Source organism: Columba livia, chromosome 3 (assembly GCF_036013475.1).
Source record: "Columba livia isolate bColLiv1 breed racing homer chromosome 3, bColLiv1.pat.W.v2, whole genome shotgun sequence".
Taxonomy (NCBI): Eukaryota; Metazoa; Chordata; class Aves; order Columbiformes; family Columbidae; genus Columba; species Columba livia.
The window spans coordinates 79158531-79172542 of record NC_088604.1 but is presented as its reverse complement, the minus strand read 5'-3'; the positions used below and the strand labels follow the sequence as shown (position 1 = coordinate 79172542).

General features: G+C 37.1%; 1 protein-coding gene across 8 annotated transcripts in view; it reads left to right on the top strand.

Moving 5' to 3' along the window:
* The window catches only part of LYST (lysosomal trafficking regulator), a 94557-nt gene that overhangs the window by 76818 nt on the left and 3727 nt on the right, over positions 1-14012 (top strand). For 7 of the 8 annotated variants that reach the window (XM_065059751.1, XM_065059754.1, XM_065059752.1 and 4 more), the window contains exons 40-51: positions 292-536; positions 1289-1355; positions 2236-2392; positions 2780-2920; positions 3333-3550; positions 5668-5898; positions 6575-6764; positions 7281-7417; positions 8167-8265; positions 11680-11819; positions 12121-12218; positions 13796-13952. In XM_065059751.1, coding sequence (XP_064915823.1) covers positions 292-536; positions 1289-1355; positions 2236-2392; positions 2780-2920; positions 3333-3550; positions 5668-5898; positions 6575-6764; positions 7281-7417; positions 8167-8265; positions 11680-11819; positions 12121-12218; positions 13796-13952 — 1880 coding nt within the window. Of the gene's footprint in view, positions 1-291; positions 537-1271; positions 1356-2235; positions 2393-2779; positions 2921-3332; positions 3551-5667; positions 5899-6574; positions 6765-7280; positions 7418-8166; positions 8266-11679; positions 11820-12120; positions 12219-13795; positions 13953-14012 lie in introns of those variants that run through there. The other variant, XM_065059755.1, reaches the window with a different exon arrangement.

The following is a 14012-nucleotide window of genomic DNA, read 5'->3' as shown; positions in this document are numbered from 1 at the left end:
TGTGTCTTCATAATATGTACATTCATGAATTAGCTTCTGAGGAGACATGCTGTGTGGACTAATTAAATTCTAATACCTTTATAAAACTTGGCTCATCTAGACTTCTAGGCAAACACAACCATGTTGTAAAACACATCTCTGTATTAAGACATAAAGAAATCTTAGTAATATTGAATATTATTCCATTACAGTAGATATCTGGAAATGTCTAAAATGAGAGAAACAGTTACTAAGTCTTAGTAGTCTGAAGCTTTTTAATTACATTATTAAATCTATGGTATTTTCTTCTAGGTCCGTGATGATGTGTACCACAACATCTTAACTAACAATTTACCTAACCTTTTGGAATATGGAAACATGACTGCTTTGACCCACCTCTGGTGCACAGGACAGATTACTAACTTTGAATATCTGACTCATTTAAACAAACATGCCGGCCGTTCCTTCAATGATCTCATGCAATATCCAGTATTTCCTTTTATACTTTCTGACTACACTAGTGAAACGCTGGACCTAAATGATCCATCAGTATATAGGTAATATGAAATTTTTGGAACTGGTTATTTCCAAATACATGAACTAATCATCCAGTATAGCTTTTTAACTTTGTACTGAACTGCACTGCACACATACTTGAATGAAACTATTCAGGAACAAGCCTCATCCATAGTAACTTGGGCTTTGTACAATAAGTGGCTGCTTCACCTCAAATATTTAAATAAAATGCCTAGTATTATGAGGGTGTAGGTTCCAAGGATGCTATGAATTGGATCTATATACTGTTTTAATATGATACGGATAGCCCACAGACTTCAATAAAAGCTCTGTGTTTAAATTAATGTGATTAAACACTTCCAGGCCAACTAGTGAAAATTAAATAGAACAAGAAATAATATTATAAATTATTTGGCCAGTTACAAAATCATGTTGTCTTCATCCTGAGTGGATCTAAGTGAATTGTCTTACCCTAAAAAAAAAATATATGTAAGCTAATTTAATGTTTGTGTGCACAAAGTCTTTGCCTTGATATGATGTCTCTGATTTGACAAAGGCACTTTGCATTTGCTTGCCTGTTACTCTGTTATGGGGTAGCCTGTGGATCTGAGTTTGCCTTTAAGACTAACTGAAAGTGATCTTTTTATTTTTCAAACTCTCTCCTAAAGCGCTATTCAGTTTCGTTTGTACTTTTCATTATATTAAGGATGTTATTCTTATTAATGCATTACTAAATAGAATGAATCAACATCTTTATAAAAATGACAAGATATCAGTACTACTTCTGTTACAGAAATCTGGTCAAACCAATAGCTGTGCAGTCTAAAGAAAAAGAAGATCGTTATGTGGACACTTACAAGGTAATCTGGATAACTTCTGCTTCTTGCCTTTTTTTCTGTGTATAAATGATATGGAGGCTTTTATTTTTTTACTAACATTGACTGGGGAAAAATAAGCCACAAATCCAATATTTTATGTCTATGGAATTCTCATTTTCATTGTGCTAAATTTCCTGGGGATTGTTTTATAACATGCTTGGAACCTGTATTTACCTGTTCCTGTACTTGAAGTTGTCAATCCATTTAGTCTTTCTATATGATACTGCTGAGGAAGTTAATCAGTACCTTCTTATGTATGAACATACATATATTTAAAGATCCCTCAAGACCAGGTAGATAACTTATTGCTGATATTTGAAATTACTTCAGTGGAACTTGTAGCTTTTCTTTCTGTTTAATAACAGAAAAGCTGTTTTCCCTCAAGTATACTGTTTATTTTAACATGCTCTACTGTGATTACAGTACTCCTTGATTTTTCTTCAGAATGTTTTAAAGATTGTAGGAAATAACATGCTGGGGAATGAAAGCATCTGCAGCTGGACCTTCAAACTTATGCCTATATCATCATGGTCTAGTGTGTTATTTGCAAACATTGGGTTTTTTCCATTTAGTATTGAAAAGCCTGTACAATGACTGCTGTGTTATAAAACAATAGGAAAAAGGCAAAAACAAATAATGGAAAACGGGTCATTTAAACTAGCTTAGGACTGATAACTAACTGGATTGTAAAAGTTATCCTATTTCTTTAGACGCAGAGAGTGTATTTGATTTCAAATCACTTTTAAATGTATGTTCCTCCAAAAGTTTTAAGTTTTATTCCTAAACAACTGAAACTCTTATTTTTGTTATTGGAAGGAGGTAGGAGGTTTGTGATATTTTTTTTCCCCTACTACTTTTCTAGTATTTGGAAGAAGAATACCGTAAAGGAGCACGAGAGGATGATCCAATGCCCCCTGTACAACCATATCACTATGGATCTCATTATTCCAACAGCGGAACTGTGCTTCATTTCCTAGTTAGGCTACCACCTTTTACTAAAATGTTTTTAGCCTATCAAGGTAAGATTGCTTTTGCTTGCACTTGCCTTTTGTATCTGGGCCTTGGCCCAATGACTCAGGAATGCTGGATGTTACTCTGTTTAGCATAGTTTATCAGTTCCAAATAGGTGAATTCAGTAAAATTCTATGTGGTATGCTTTCACAGTAGACCCATTCTGAAATTATCAAGCTAGACCATAAAGCTGTACATCTTACATTTATACCTTAGTGTATGTAGAATAAAAAGCTGATGTATATTTGACTTGCAGCCCATGTATAACACATTGTAATTGAGATAGAAGATTTCTAAATATTCTCAGCTAACTAGAGAACAATTATCTACTTGAAGTTGCAGATGTGCAACTGTTATCATGTCCATCATCAAATTCAGTTTGGATTTCTTTACAGATCAAAGTTTTGACATCCCAGACAGAACTTTCCACTCTACCAATACAACCTGGCGACTGTCTTCGTATGAATCAATGACTGATGTAAAGGAGCTTATCCCAGAATTTTTCTACCTTCCCGACTTTCTAGTTAACAGAGAAGGTATACTAAGAGGGTAACAAAACTATATGCTCAAAACAGCTGTATGGTTGAATCTATGGGTTGAAACTGAGACTATTTCTATCCCTTGATTGAATATGCTAAACAGTAAGATGTATGGGAAAAATCTGGCATGAATTTGCAGGATATGCTACAAAAACTGTTACGTAGGACTTAAGGAAAGTTTTTTCATAATTATGTCATAAGTGCAAAGGAGATTCCTGTTGTCTGATTTTTCTTTTTTTCTGTTTGAATGAGTATGTACAGCTTGAACGTGTTTGAGGGGGACTTATTAGTGGTGCTGCTTTGATCAGCAATCAATGTGCTTAATGGTCAGCTTTCATAGAACTCTGTAAAGACCTTTTTGAAGTTACTGTCAACTAAAAAGTTGGATCATTTACTCCTGTGTTTCTAGGTTTTGATTTTGGAGTACGTCAAAATGGTGACAGAGTTAACCATGTCAATCTTCCACCCTGGGCTCGTAACGATCCTCGTCTGTTCATCTTGATTCATCGTCAGGCTTTGGAGTCTGACCATGTTTCCCAGACAATCTGTCACTGGATTGATTTGGTGTTTGGTTATAAACAAAAAGGCAAGGCCTCTGTTCAGGCTATTAATGTCTTTCATCCTGCAGTAAGTATCTGTTAAGCAGTTGTGTTTGTTCATCATACTTAACTTAATGGGGGAAAGTTCAGTCTGACTTGCTTGGAAAACATCCAGCATGAAGCATGATGGCTTGCTCATGAAGTGTTGTAGAATAAGAAAATTATTAACCATTTCAATGTGGAACTCATAAGATTCCAAGGACTGTTGTGAGACTTACTATGTTTGTGTTTGTCTTTCTTGCCTGGAGATAGGCATGGAGAATGATCAGGTATGGGAATTAGACTTTCTGTATAGTTGTTTGCAATGGTATACAGGTATTGTTTTTGTGTGTACCTGCATCCATCTCATTCAAAAGAAGCCTTTCAGTTAGGCAGATTGTGCTGCAGCTTTAAAATGGTTAAAATAGGTTCATTTGTCCTGAGCTCATTATTTTGTAGAATCATGGAATGGTTGGATTGGAAGTGACCTTTAAGATCATCTAGTTTCATACCCTCCACCATGGGCAGGGCCACCTTCCATTGTACCAGGTTGCTCAATGCCCCATCCATCCTGGACTTGAACACTGCCAGGGATGGGGCATCCACAGCTTCTCTGGGCAGCCTGTTCCACTGCATCACCACCCCCACAGTAAATAATTTCTTCCTTATTTCTAATCTAAATCTTTCCTCTTTCAGTTTAATGTTTAGCCCTTGTCCTGTTATTACACACCCATGTAAAAAGTCCCTCCTCATCTTTCCTGTAGGCCCCCTTTAGATACTGGAAGGCTTCTATAAGGTGACAGAATCACAGAATGTTAGTGATTGGAAGGGATGTCGAAAGATCTAGTCCAATTCCTTTGCCGGAGCAGGAACGTCTAGATGAGGTTACACAGGAATGTGTCCAGATGGGTTTTGAATGTCTCCAAAGAGACTCCACAACCTCCCTGGGCAGCCTGTTCCAGTGCTCTGTCACCCTCACTGTGAAGAAGTTTCTTCTCAAATTTAAGTGGAACCTCTTGTGTTCCAGTTTGTACCCATTGCCCCTTGTCTTATCATTGGTTGTCACCGAGAACAGCCCGGCCCCATCCTCCTGACACTCACCCTTTATATATCTGTAAACATTAATGAGGTCACCCCTCAGTCTCCTCTTCTCCGAGCTAAAGAGACCCAGCTCCCTCAGGCTTTCCTCATAAGCGAGATGCTCCACTTCCAGAGGTCTCACCGGAGCCTCCTCTTCTTCGGGCTGAGCAATCCCAACTCTCTCAGCCTGTCCTCATAGGAGAGGAGCTTCAGGCCCCTGATCATCTTTATTCCCCTGCTCTGGACTCACTCCAACAGGTCCATGTCCTTGTCATGTTGGAGGCCCCAGAGCTGGATGCAATACTTCAGGTGGGGTCTCATGAGAGCCGAGTAGAGGGAGAGAATTGCCCCTCTTGACCTGTTGGTCACATTTCTTTTGATTTGTGTTCTTCCCTTCATATGCATCTTGTGTTTTGTCCCTCTAATGAGCACCTTCCTCCCTAGTGAATTTAATTTCAAGTCAGTCTGCATTTAACATAAATACTTCCAGAGTTTCACTACCTAATTGTAACACAGATATCTCTGATTGTATTCTTTAGCTTCAACCTTGACTGTCACAAGATTTGCTCAGCCAGGCAGTCCTGCTTTCAAAATGCATTCAAATGTGTTTAGTGTTCATTGTATAGCAGTAAGAACTAATAAAACAGTAGTGTTTGGCAGTGGCAGATTTTTGTTTTCAAGTAGTCATCAAAATGTTTTCCTTCCTTTTTTTTTGTGCTTAAGTATTATGTTTTTCAATTTTTATTCATTAGCAACCGTTCTGTTTTGCAGATTAGCAAAGGTCTACTAAGAAAACCTCTTTTGACAGAAATCAGTCATGGAATACATGTAGGAGCAGCTCACATGACAAATCTTAAAGTGGTAGTTGTCACCACTTCTTTATTGGAGATAAGATTACTGTTCTTGGTGGCTCTTTAGTCAGCATAGTGTTGTGGGATGGCTTCTACTCCAAGTTTTAACCAAACTGAAGAGTCTGCCTCTGATTTTGTGTGCATGAGTTGACAATCTTTCCCAAAGACAAACTGGACAAGCTTATTCTTCTTATTCTTGCCCCTCCTCTTTTTTTTTTTTCTTTCCCCTCTCTAGACCTATTTTGGAATGGATGTTTCTGCTGTTGAGGATCCTGTTCAGAGAAGAGCCCTTGAAACAATGATAAAAACATACGGGCAAACACCTCGGCAGCTGTTCCATGCAGCACACGTTAGCAGACCTGGATCCAGGCTTGTCATGGAAGGAGAACTTCCTGCTGCCATGGGATTACTTGTGCAGTTTGCTTTCAGAGAAACCAGAGAACACACTAAAGAAATAATATATCCAGTATGTCATTCTGATTTGCAAGATGGTTTAATTAACATTCATATGCTGTAATTATTGTACCCTTATGTTTACAGTTTCCTTCCTAAAACTGCAACTTACTCCCCAAATTGTACCGCAAAGAAAATACACAAAATTAGTGAAGTGATAGTGAAAATTATTTTCATGCATTTGTGATATATTTTGTGTCAAACTGAGATATAACCAAAATGAATTCAGATCTAGCAAATAGGTGTTGGAAAGCATTTCACTTAAACAGTTTTATACTTTCAATGACAAATTCTAGAATCTGTGTGCAGACCTATAATAGGTAAACACATACTGTGCTTTCTTCTATCCTCAACTTTTTTACTTTCTGTAGGACAGTTCAACTTTCTTCACTTCAAATGCTTGTTTTCACTGGTGTCCAGTGAGAGACTGAATTACTGCATTTAAAGAAATCATTATTTTTTACCTGAACTACAAGCTTGCTACCTCAGCCCTTAAAGAAGTGGGAGAACTCTCTTAAAGCTGTTAATTCAGCTGATGATACTACTGTGCTTCATACTTGCCTTTCTAGTATTTTGAGAGTAGTCCTTACCATATGATTGCTTATGAGAATGTGATATGAATGATTCTCCCTTATTAATGAAAACTTTTTACCACTTTTTAACTTCAAACTTACTTGTGCTTATTTTAGAGTCCGTTACCATGGATCAAAGGCTTGAAGTGGGGGGAATACGTTGGTTCCCCAAGTGCTCCAGATCCTGTTGTCTGCTTTAGCCAACCACATGGAGAAAGGTTTGGCTCTCTCCAGGCTTTGCCAACTAAAGCTATCTGCGGTTTGTCCCGCAAGTTTTGCCTTTTGATGATATATAGCAAGGAGCAAGGTATGAATTTGTGTTTATTCTCTACATGCACAACAGAGGCAAAAATGAGCCATAAAAAATAAATCTAATGCTACTATTATTCTCCAGCAAACTTACTCAATTCAGTCACTTTTGCCAAACATTGATTTATAAATCCAGTAACAGCTTCCACATGTGTGGTATCTTTCCTGGAGGGTGGATTTTACTTGCAATTTTCAAAACTATGTAGAAGCATCCTGTAATTAAGTTGATATTTTTTTATTAAAGTGACTGAAATGTGAGGATCTAACTTCAGAACTTGCCAGCAGATTCAGTCCAAGACCTGAAGAACAAATGAAAAGAACATGAGGCAAAAGAAAGGAGACTTAAAAGAACAGGTTTTAGAGGCAGAGAATGAGGAAAGTTATCAGTAAAAAGCAGAGGTGAAGGAGATTCTAGCTTGTGGTAAAACGTAGACCTGAGATTTTTATTGTTGACTGTCAAAGTGATAAACTCTTTGGTTTGATATATGACAAAATATTATATGCCTTCCTTCAGGTGTGAGAAGCATGCACAGTACTGATATTCAGTGGTCAGCTATCCTGAGCTGGGGATATGCAGATAACATTTTACGACTGAAAAGCAAGCAAAGTGAGCCTCCAGTAAATTTTATACAGAGCTCACAGTTCCATCAGGTAAAAAAAAATATATCAGTCTCTTGGTCTTCAGTTTAATATTGCTAGTTTAAGTGGTGTTCTGACTTGGCAGTAGATACTCTTGCTTTCATTTCTCTTGGAGATAAGCTTCAAAACACAACTATTTTTAATCTATATGATTCTCCTTTAGAATATGTCTCTCATTGCTCCAGTGTTTTTCATTTCTGGATGTGTTCCTGTACTAGGTAAAGATCCCTTCTGAATGCATTTGGTTTTTGTAGCTTTTTCCTCCCATGAAATCTTGTTGTGGATTTATAAAAGCCTAAGTTCTGGGCCAAAAAAAATGAATACAGAAAAAAAAATACACACATTAGTAGTAGAATTCCCCTGTAGTTTAGGATTCCTCTGGGAAAGACTGTCCAGAAGGTGGTTAGGGAACACTGTACAATCACCATTACGCTCCAATGGTTGGTGACATTCTACCAAAAGATTTTGGCTTATGTGGTTGTGGATCTATAAGTCTACAGGAGTTCACTGCTCTTTAGTGGTAAATTCTAGGCTACAGAGAATTTCCCTCTACTTTTTTTTTTTTTCTGAAGTAATAACAATGTGACCTACAGCAGGTGTGTTTTAACTCTTGGTTTTCTTTAGCTTAGGTATTTTACATGGCTTTTTGTAGGATAACCAATAAAGAATCAGTTTGACCAAATGCTATGGCATAATGAAAATAGCAGTGAGAACAGTCTGTTCTGATTTTTTTTGTTGTTCTGGCTTTTTGTCTTTCCAAGGTAACAAGTTGTGCTTGGGTGCCAGACAGCTGTCAGCTGTTCACAGGTAGTAAATGTGGTGTCATCACAGCATATATGAACAGATTCACTAGCAATACGGTAAGTTCCATTGGGTAGGATTTATATTTAAGGATTTAGCTGTATCCACTATTACAGTCTTAAAAAAAAAGCCAAAACCAACCAAACAAACACAGGAGAAGTGGGAAAAGGGGAATATGTTATATTTGGGACAGTTGCTAAAAAGATCATGTGCTTCTTTATTATTTGTTTGAAGGATCCTCTTTGACATTGTTAAATAGATTTCTCAGCATGTTTACTTGTGGGTTTCTCTTAAGCTGTTGTTCACATACTGCTAGCCCTCAGTCAGCCCTCATCACCTGGGTGCATAACTGATTACACGTACAGCTCTGACTGTATTCAGGCTAGGACTTGGAGCTGAAGCTCAATACATTAACTGAAACTGTGGAATGCATTTCAAATTCAGAAGGGACTTACTATACAGAGAGCCAGGATGAAATCTCAGACAGTGGACATGTTAGGCATTAAGCCTTTTCACTTTGTTGTATTCCTCAAAGGGAAAAGCAGTGAAGAGGGAAAAATAACTTGCATTACTTAATGCATTAGTGGAAGATACTGAGATACTAGTAGAAATCACTGTGATACTATGTGGTAATAAGCATGGTATGAAGTATAAATGGAACATAAATTCATCTTCTGGTTCAGGCTGAGTTTCTGAATTTCTGTCTGGCTTTCTCCAGCAGTAAGTTCTACTCTTTGTAGTTTTAACAAGGAATTCACAACGTTCTTGAGAGGTCATTTTAGGTGTGTCTATAGGATTACCTACAGCAACAACTAAACTAAACCAGTTTCTCAAATTCAGCTTGATACAGGTACAGGCAAACACATTTGTAGTATTGTATTCCTTGATGCTCTTGACTCACTATATTAGCATGGGCTAGAGGGAACCTTGGCATGGTCTGCTATGCTTGCTCGGTTTCCTCTCCAATAGTGGCAAACAGGCTGGGAGGAACACAAACATACAGTGACTTCTTCCTTGTTTTTTTGGTTTGTTGTTGTTGGTGTTTTTTTTTTGTTTTTTTTTTTTTTTCCCCGGTTTCTGGTGATCTGCCACACAAACTTCCTGAGCTCAGCATCTCAGGAGTTTAAAATGAGTTTAAAAAAAGAAGTAGAGCCTGAAGCCTGCCAGCTTCAGTCAGTTGGATCTTAAGTAAGGGACTTTAACTGCTCACCAGAACAGTGAATTTTTTAAGGTACCAAAATAGAAATTCCATATACTTGCCTTCTGCAATGCTGAGAAGAAACTCTGGTAGTGGGGTTATGATTAAGTTCCTTGCATTTCCTAGAAACAAGTGATTTTTTTGTTGTTGTTCAGCTGCACAGATGTTATCTTTGAGACCGTCTTTGCTGAATTTCTCGGCACTGACAGTTTTACATGCCCCAGGCAGACTGACCTTGTGCCAATTTTGTAGCTCCTGTTGTTGAGTCAGTTACCCAAGTCAGGGCTGCAGGGAATGCAAATGTGCTTCCTAGCGTCTGTTCTGTATGCATCTTGTCAGCTGTTCAGTGATCAAGTGAACAGTCTGTTATAATGCAGTACTTGAAACGTGAATATTTGGCCCTGTTTCACATGTATACAATTCAATGCATAGGAATGAAACAGTTATGTTGTTAATTGGATATGGGAATTCAAAGGCATGCTGTCAGAATTCAAAAATACCTCCATTTTGTACTTCAGATCTCAGTTTTTCCTAGCCTTTGTTTAACATGGTCAAAAAACTAATGAAGTACTGCTCTAAAACTGTGGTCTGTCTTGACAATAAGTCACACCTTCATGAAAACATCAACAAAGGGTTTCTGGTAGTACACATTACTCCAGCCTTCACTTGCTGACTACTAGAGTTGTCTTGCAAACAGAAAGAGAGCAGTTTAATGATCTGCTGGAGTAAAACTGGGCAGTGATCATTTACATTTTCCACTCAAGTGCTGTAGGCCATCATTTGGGGTAACCAACAGAAAGAACTGCTATTTAAAGGTAGATCCATGCCTGCATGTTTTTCCACATCTAGATACTGTTTAGGGGTTGTCAAATAAAAGCAAGTGTGAAGTAAAACAGGATTGGTATCTTAGGAGGTAATTATTTTATAACTTACTTGATCTTAATACAGTTGGTGATAAAATTCCAGCTTATCTCATTACAATAACCCAGAGAGGAATCAATAAACCAATGCTATTAGTGTTATAGAGAGAAGCTGCTAAAGGTGAATCCTGCATTCAGTTCAAGTGTTGAAATGCAGTTCAACAGCACTTAAAGGAGATGGGAGGGGCACAGTAAAAGTTATCAAAATCAGTTCTTATTCAGAAAATCAGAAGTGTTGATTATTGATGTTACGGAAAAATTTGGTATATTTTTTTCTCTAAACTAAGCAAGAATTAAAGAAGGCTCTGCATATGTGAGATATCGCACTGTTCTGAGAATGACAACTGGATACTTTCATAAGTGTGTCTTGGATGAGATGCTCAGTGGCAAGAGCAAAATAGCAGGTCTTTCTGTTGTCAAAAAGTAATTGACTTTTGCAACGTTATATAAATTATATTGCCCCTTTTAGTGCAGAAAGACAAGAAAATTTTCTACAAACTAAGAGTTAGGCATATGTGTAGTTCTATTTTGCCTATTTCTACATTCAAGCTTTTTGGAGACCTGCTATATACATCCTGTACCCTCACACAAAAATGCAGACAGTGTTTTCTGATGTGTGAGGAAACAAACAGAAAAATGTTCCTTTCTTTTACAAAGGTTATTCTAATCTCTGTACAGCAAGTTGTCTTAAATAAAGCATTAGTATTCTGATGAAGCAGCTCCCTCAACCTGGCGTTTTCTAGGAAGTCTAAAACATTTCAAATGATATAACTTCTGTTATTTAAAGTTAAATCTGCTGCTTTAATTTTTATCTAGCAGTTTCTATATTCAGACTTGACTTTCTGCCTATTTTTCCAACTTGGTATCACTGAGACTTGGCACTGACTTGAGGAATTCCAAGTAATTTACTGTACACAGACTGATAACTGCTGAGCTGGGTTTTCCTTCTGTGTTTCTAAGTGCTTCCTTTAGGTGCTAAATTATTGGGAACTGTCATTTCACTGCCACTTGGAAATAGCAGTCTTGCAGAAAATAAATCGGCCAATTTCAAGGTGTGTAATTGAGACAGAAGTAGTACAATAATTCTTCACTTCTACTCATTGGGCCACATCAAAATGTTTGCTTAGACTAAAGCACTGGAAACAAAAGGTTGAATATTGATATGTATGGCTTATCACATTATAAAGCATTAAATATAAAGCGTTAAAAACATTGCTAAACTGATGCCATTAAAAGCAATAAGAATCATTATTTGAAATCTAAGAATTAAATTTGTCCCTAGGCTTATTCTCTTCAGAAAAAAAGGCATTCACTTTCTTTTTCATGAGTTCATGTTTTATCTTGCTGTATTCCAGCCTTCAGAGATAGAAATGGAGTCACAAGTCCATCTGTATGGTCACACAGCGGAAATAACAAGCTTGTTTGTGTGCAAACCATACAGTATAATGATAAGTGTCAGCAAAGATGGAACCTGCATCATATGGGATTTGAACAGGTACAACTATATATGTAACTTTTTCCAATGGCTTTCTTTCAAATAGCTGTTTTACAACTTCAGAGTATGCTAACCCTTTTAAATTTAACTGAATTTGTTCCATATGTATCTTAATGTGAAGTCAAATGTGAAGTTTGGTTTTTTTTTTTCCACGAAGGGTGCTGAAATACTAGAATGAATATGAAAAATATCATAATGCAAAATGTTGTTTGAACTTAATATAACTCATAAATATTTTCCTCAAACAACCCTTTCTGTGTTTGAGTCTGAACTTTAGGCTTGTTCTCTTTGTTTTCCTCAGGCTATGCTATGTCCAGAGTCTGGCTGGACACAAGAGTCCTGTGACTGCAGTTTCAGCTAGTGAAACAACTGGTGATATTGCAACAGTTTGTGATTCAGGTATATTGAGCTGCCAATAAAGCTGTTTTGACTTGAAGACCAAATAAATCATGAGACTTACTATTAAATTAGTTAATGAGTGTGTGTTAATGATCTGAGGATACATTTGGTCAAATAGGAGCACTTTTTTTTTCCCCACATAGTAACAGAGATTTATCCAGAAATTATTAGGCAGGTGTTTGAGTAAAATGTGGAGATAAAGCTAACAGCTTGATTTATTTGAAAAAAACCTTGAAATTTCAAGAGATTGCTGGGAGACCTCTACTCTGTGAAGTTGGCTGCTTTCATTTTTAATGGACTTGTTGTCAAAGGTACAGGTCTTCAGGGGAGTACAGGGTATTACAGAGCAACAGAATTTTTGTTATTCTATCTATCACTTTAAATGTTTCCATGTCCCCAGAAGTAAACATAAATCCTCCCTCACTTTATTTTAGAGCAGGTTTTTGTATACTCTTGTTTCCAACAGAGTACTGTTTCTGGATGAGAGCATTAAGACCTATTTGAGCAGTGGAATTTTCAGTATTTCATAAACCAGGATGCTTATTGACTTAAAGGTTGACTGTGGGCTACAAGAGTGTATTAGTAAAGCAGGGCTAAGTAAGAGTCCTCTCACCATTTTGCTGTCTATAAGGATACCTGTGTGTATTGTGTTAACTTGAGACTGGGAGGGGAACTGGCTCTATCTAAATGACAGAATATTGTTCCATTGATCTAACGAGATACAGAATAAGAAGGAACAGAGCTTAACTTTCTATATCCATATTGTTAGAAAACACTTATTGACCCAATTCTTGCTTTGTTTGGGCCAGTTTTCTTTCCTTTTTGCCTTGAGTAATATAGGTCTTATATACCAAAGTATGTTTTAGCCACCTTGTTTTACTGTAGTCCCCTACAGGCTGAACTGAAACTAATCCTCTTCCAAATTTGAGGGGGGGAGAGGAGAGGGGCAAAATAGCAGCAGATTGTGTTAAAAGACAAGAGGAAATTATTCTGGTACTTTCAGAAACCTAATATTTAGGTTTTAAACCGATATGGAGACTTTCAAGTCCATTTCTGTAGCTCACAAAACACTTTTTCTGGTAAAGATCATATTCTTTAATTGGTAAGGGAAGTGTGTTTAAATCCCTTTTAAGACAAATCAGTAGCTGTGTTATTAGTTCTTTGATAGAATCAAATAATCCCAGACAACCTGGTAAAATAACTGTGCTTGCTACTTTAAAGTATTTTGCTTAAAATGCAAGCCAGGGTATAAGAACTAGCTGTTTCAAGTAGATTGTATGAATTCCCTCTTAGTATATGAAAATTGGTCATGAAAATTAAATTTATATAGCATTTTGTAAGTACGACATTGCATAAATATGAAGTGATATCTTCTAAATCACTGCAGTGCCTTGGTGGTTTGCACATCCTCAGTCACAAAAGGAGGGGAGAGGCTATTGTTTATTGCAGCACACATCACAGAGTCATTTAAACCTTCTGATCTTTCAAGCTGAATTCTTTAACACTGATTCTGTTACATAGACCTAGCTGTAGTCTAGATTAATTTTTTAATACTCCCATGCTATGCTCTGTTGCAGTTGGAGGGGGTAGCGATTTAAGACTTTGGACAGTTAACGGTGATCTCGTGGGACATGTGCACTGCAGGGAAAGTATTTGTTCTGTTGCCTTCTCTAACCAGCCTGAAGGAGTGTCTGTCAATGTGATTGCAGGGGGGCTGGAAAATGGAGTTGTACGGTAAGCATTTGAAACTTCTATTAAAATGCTTTATAACTTAGGCTCACAGTTTAAAAGCAT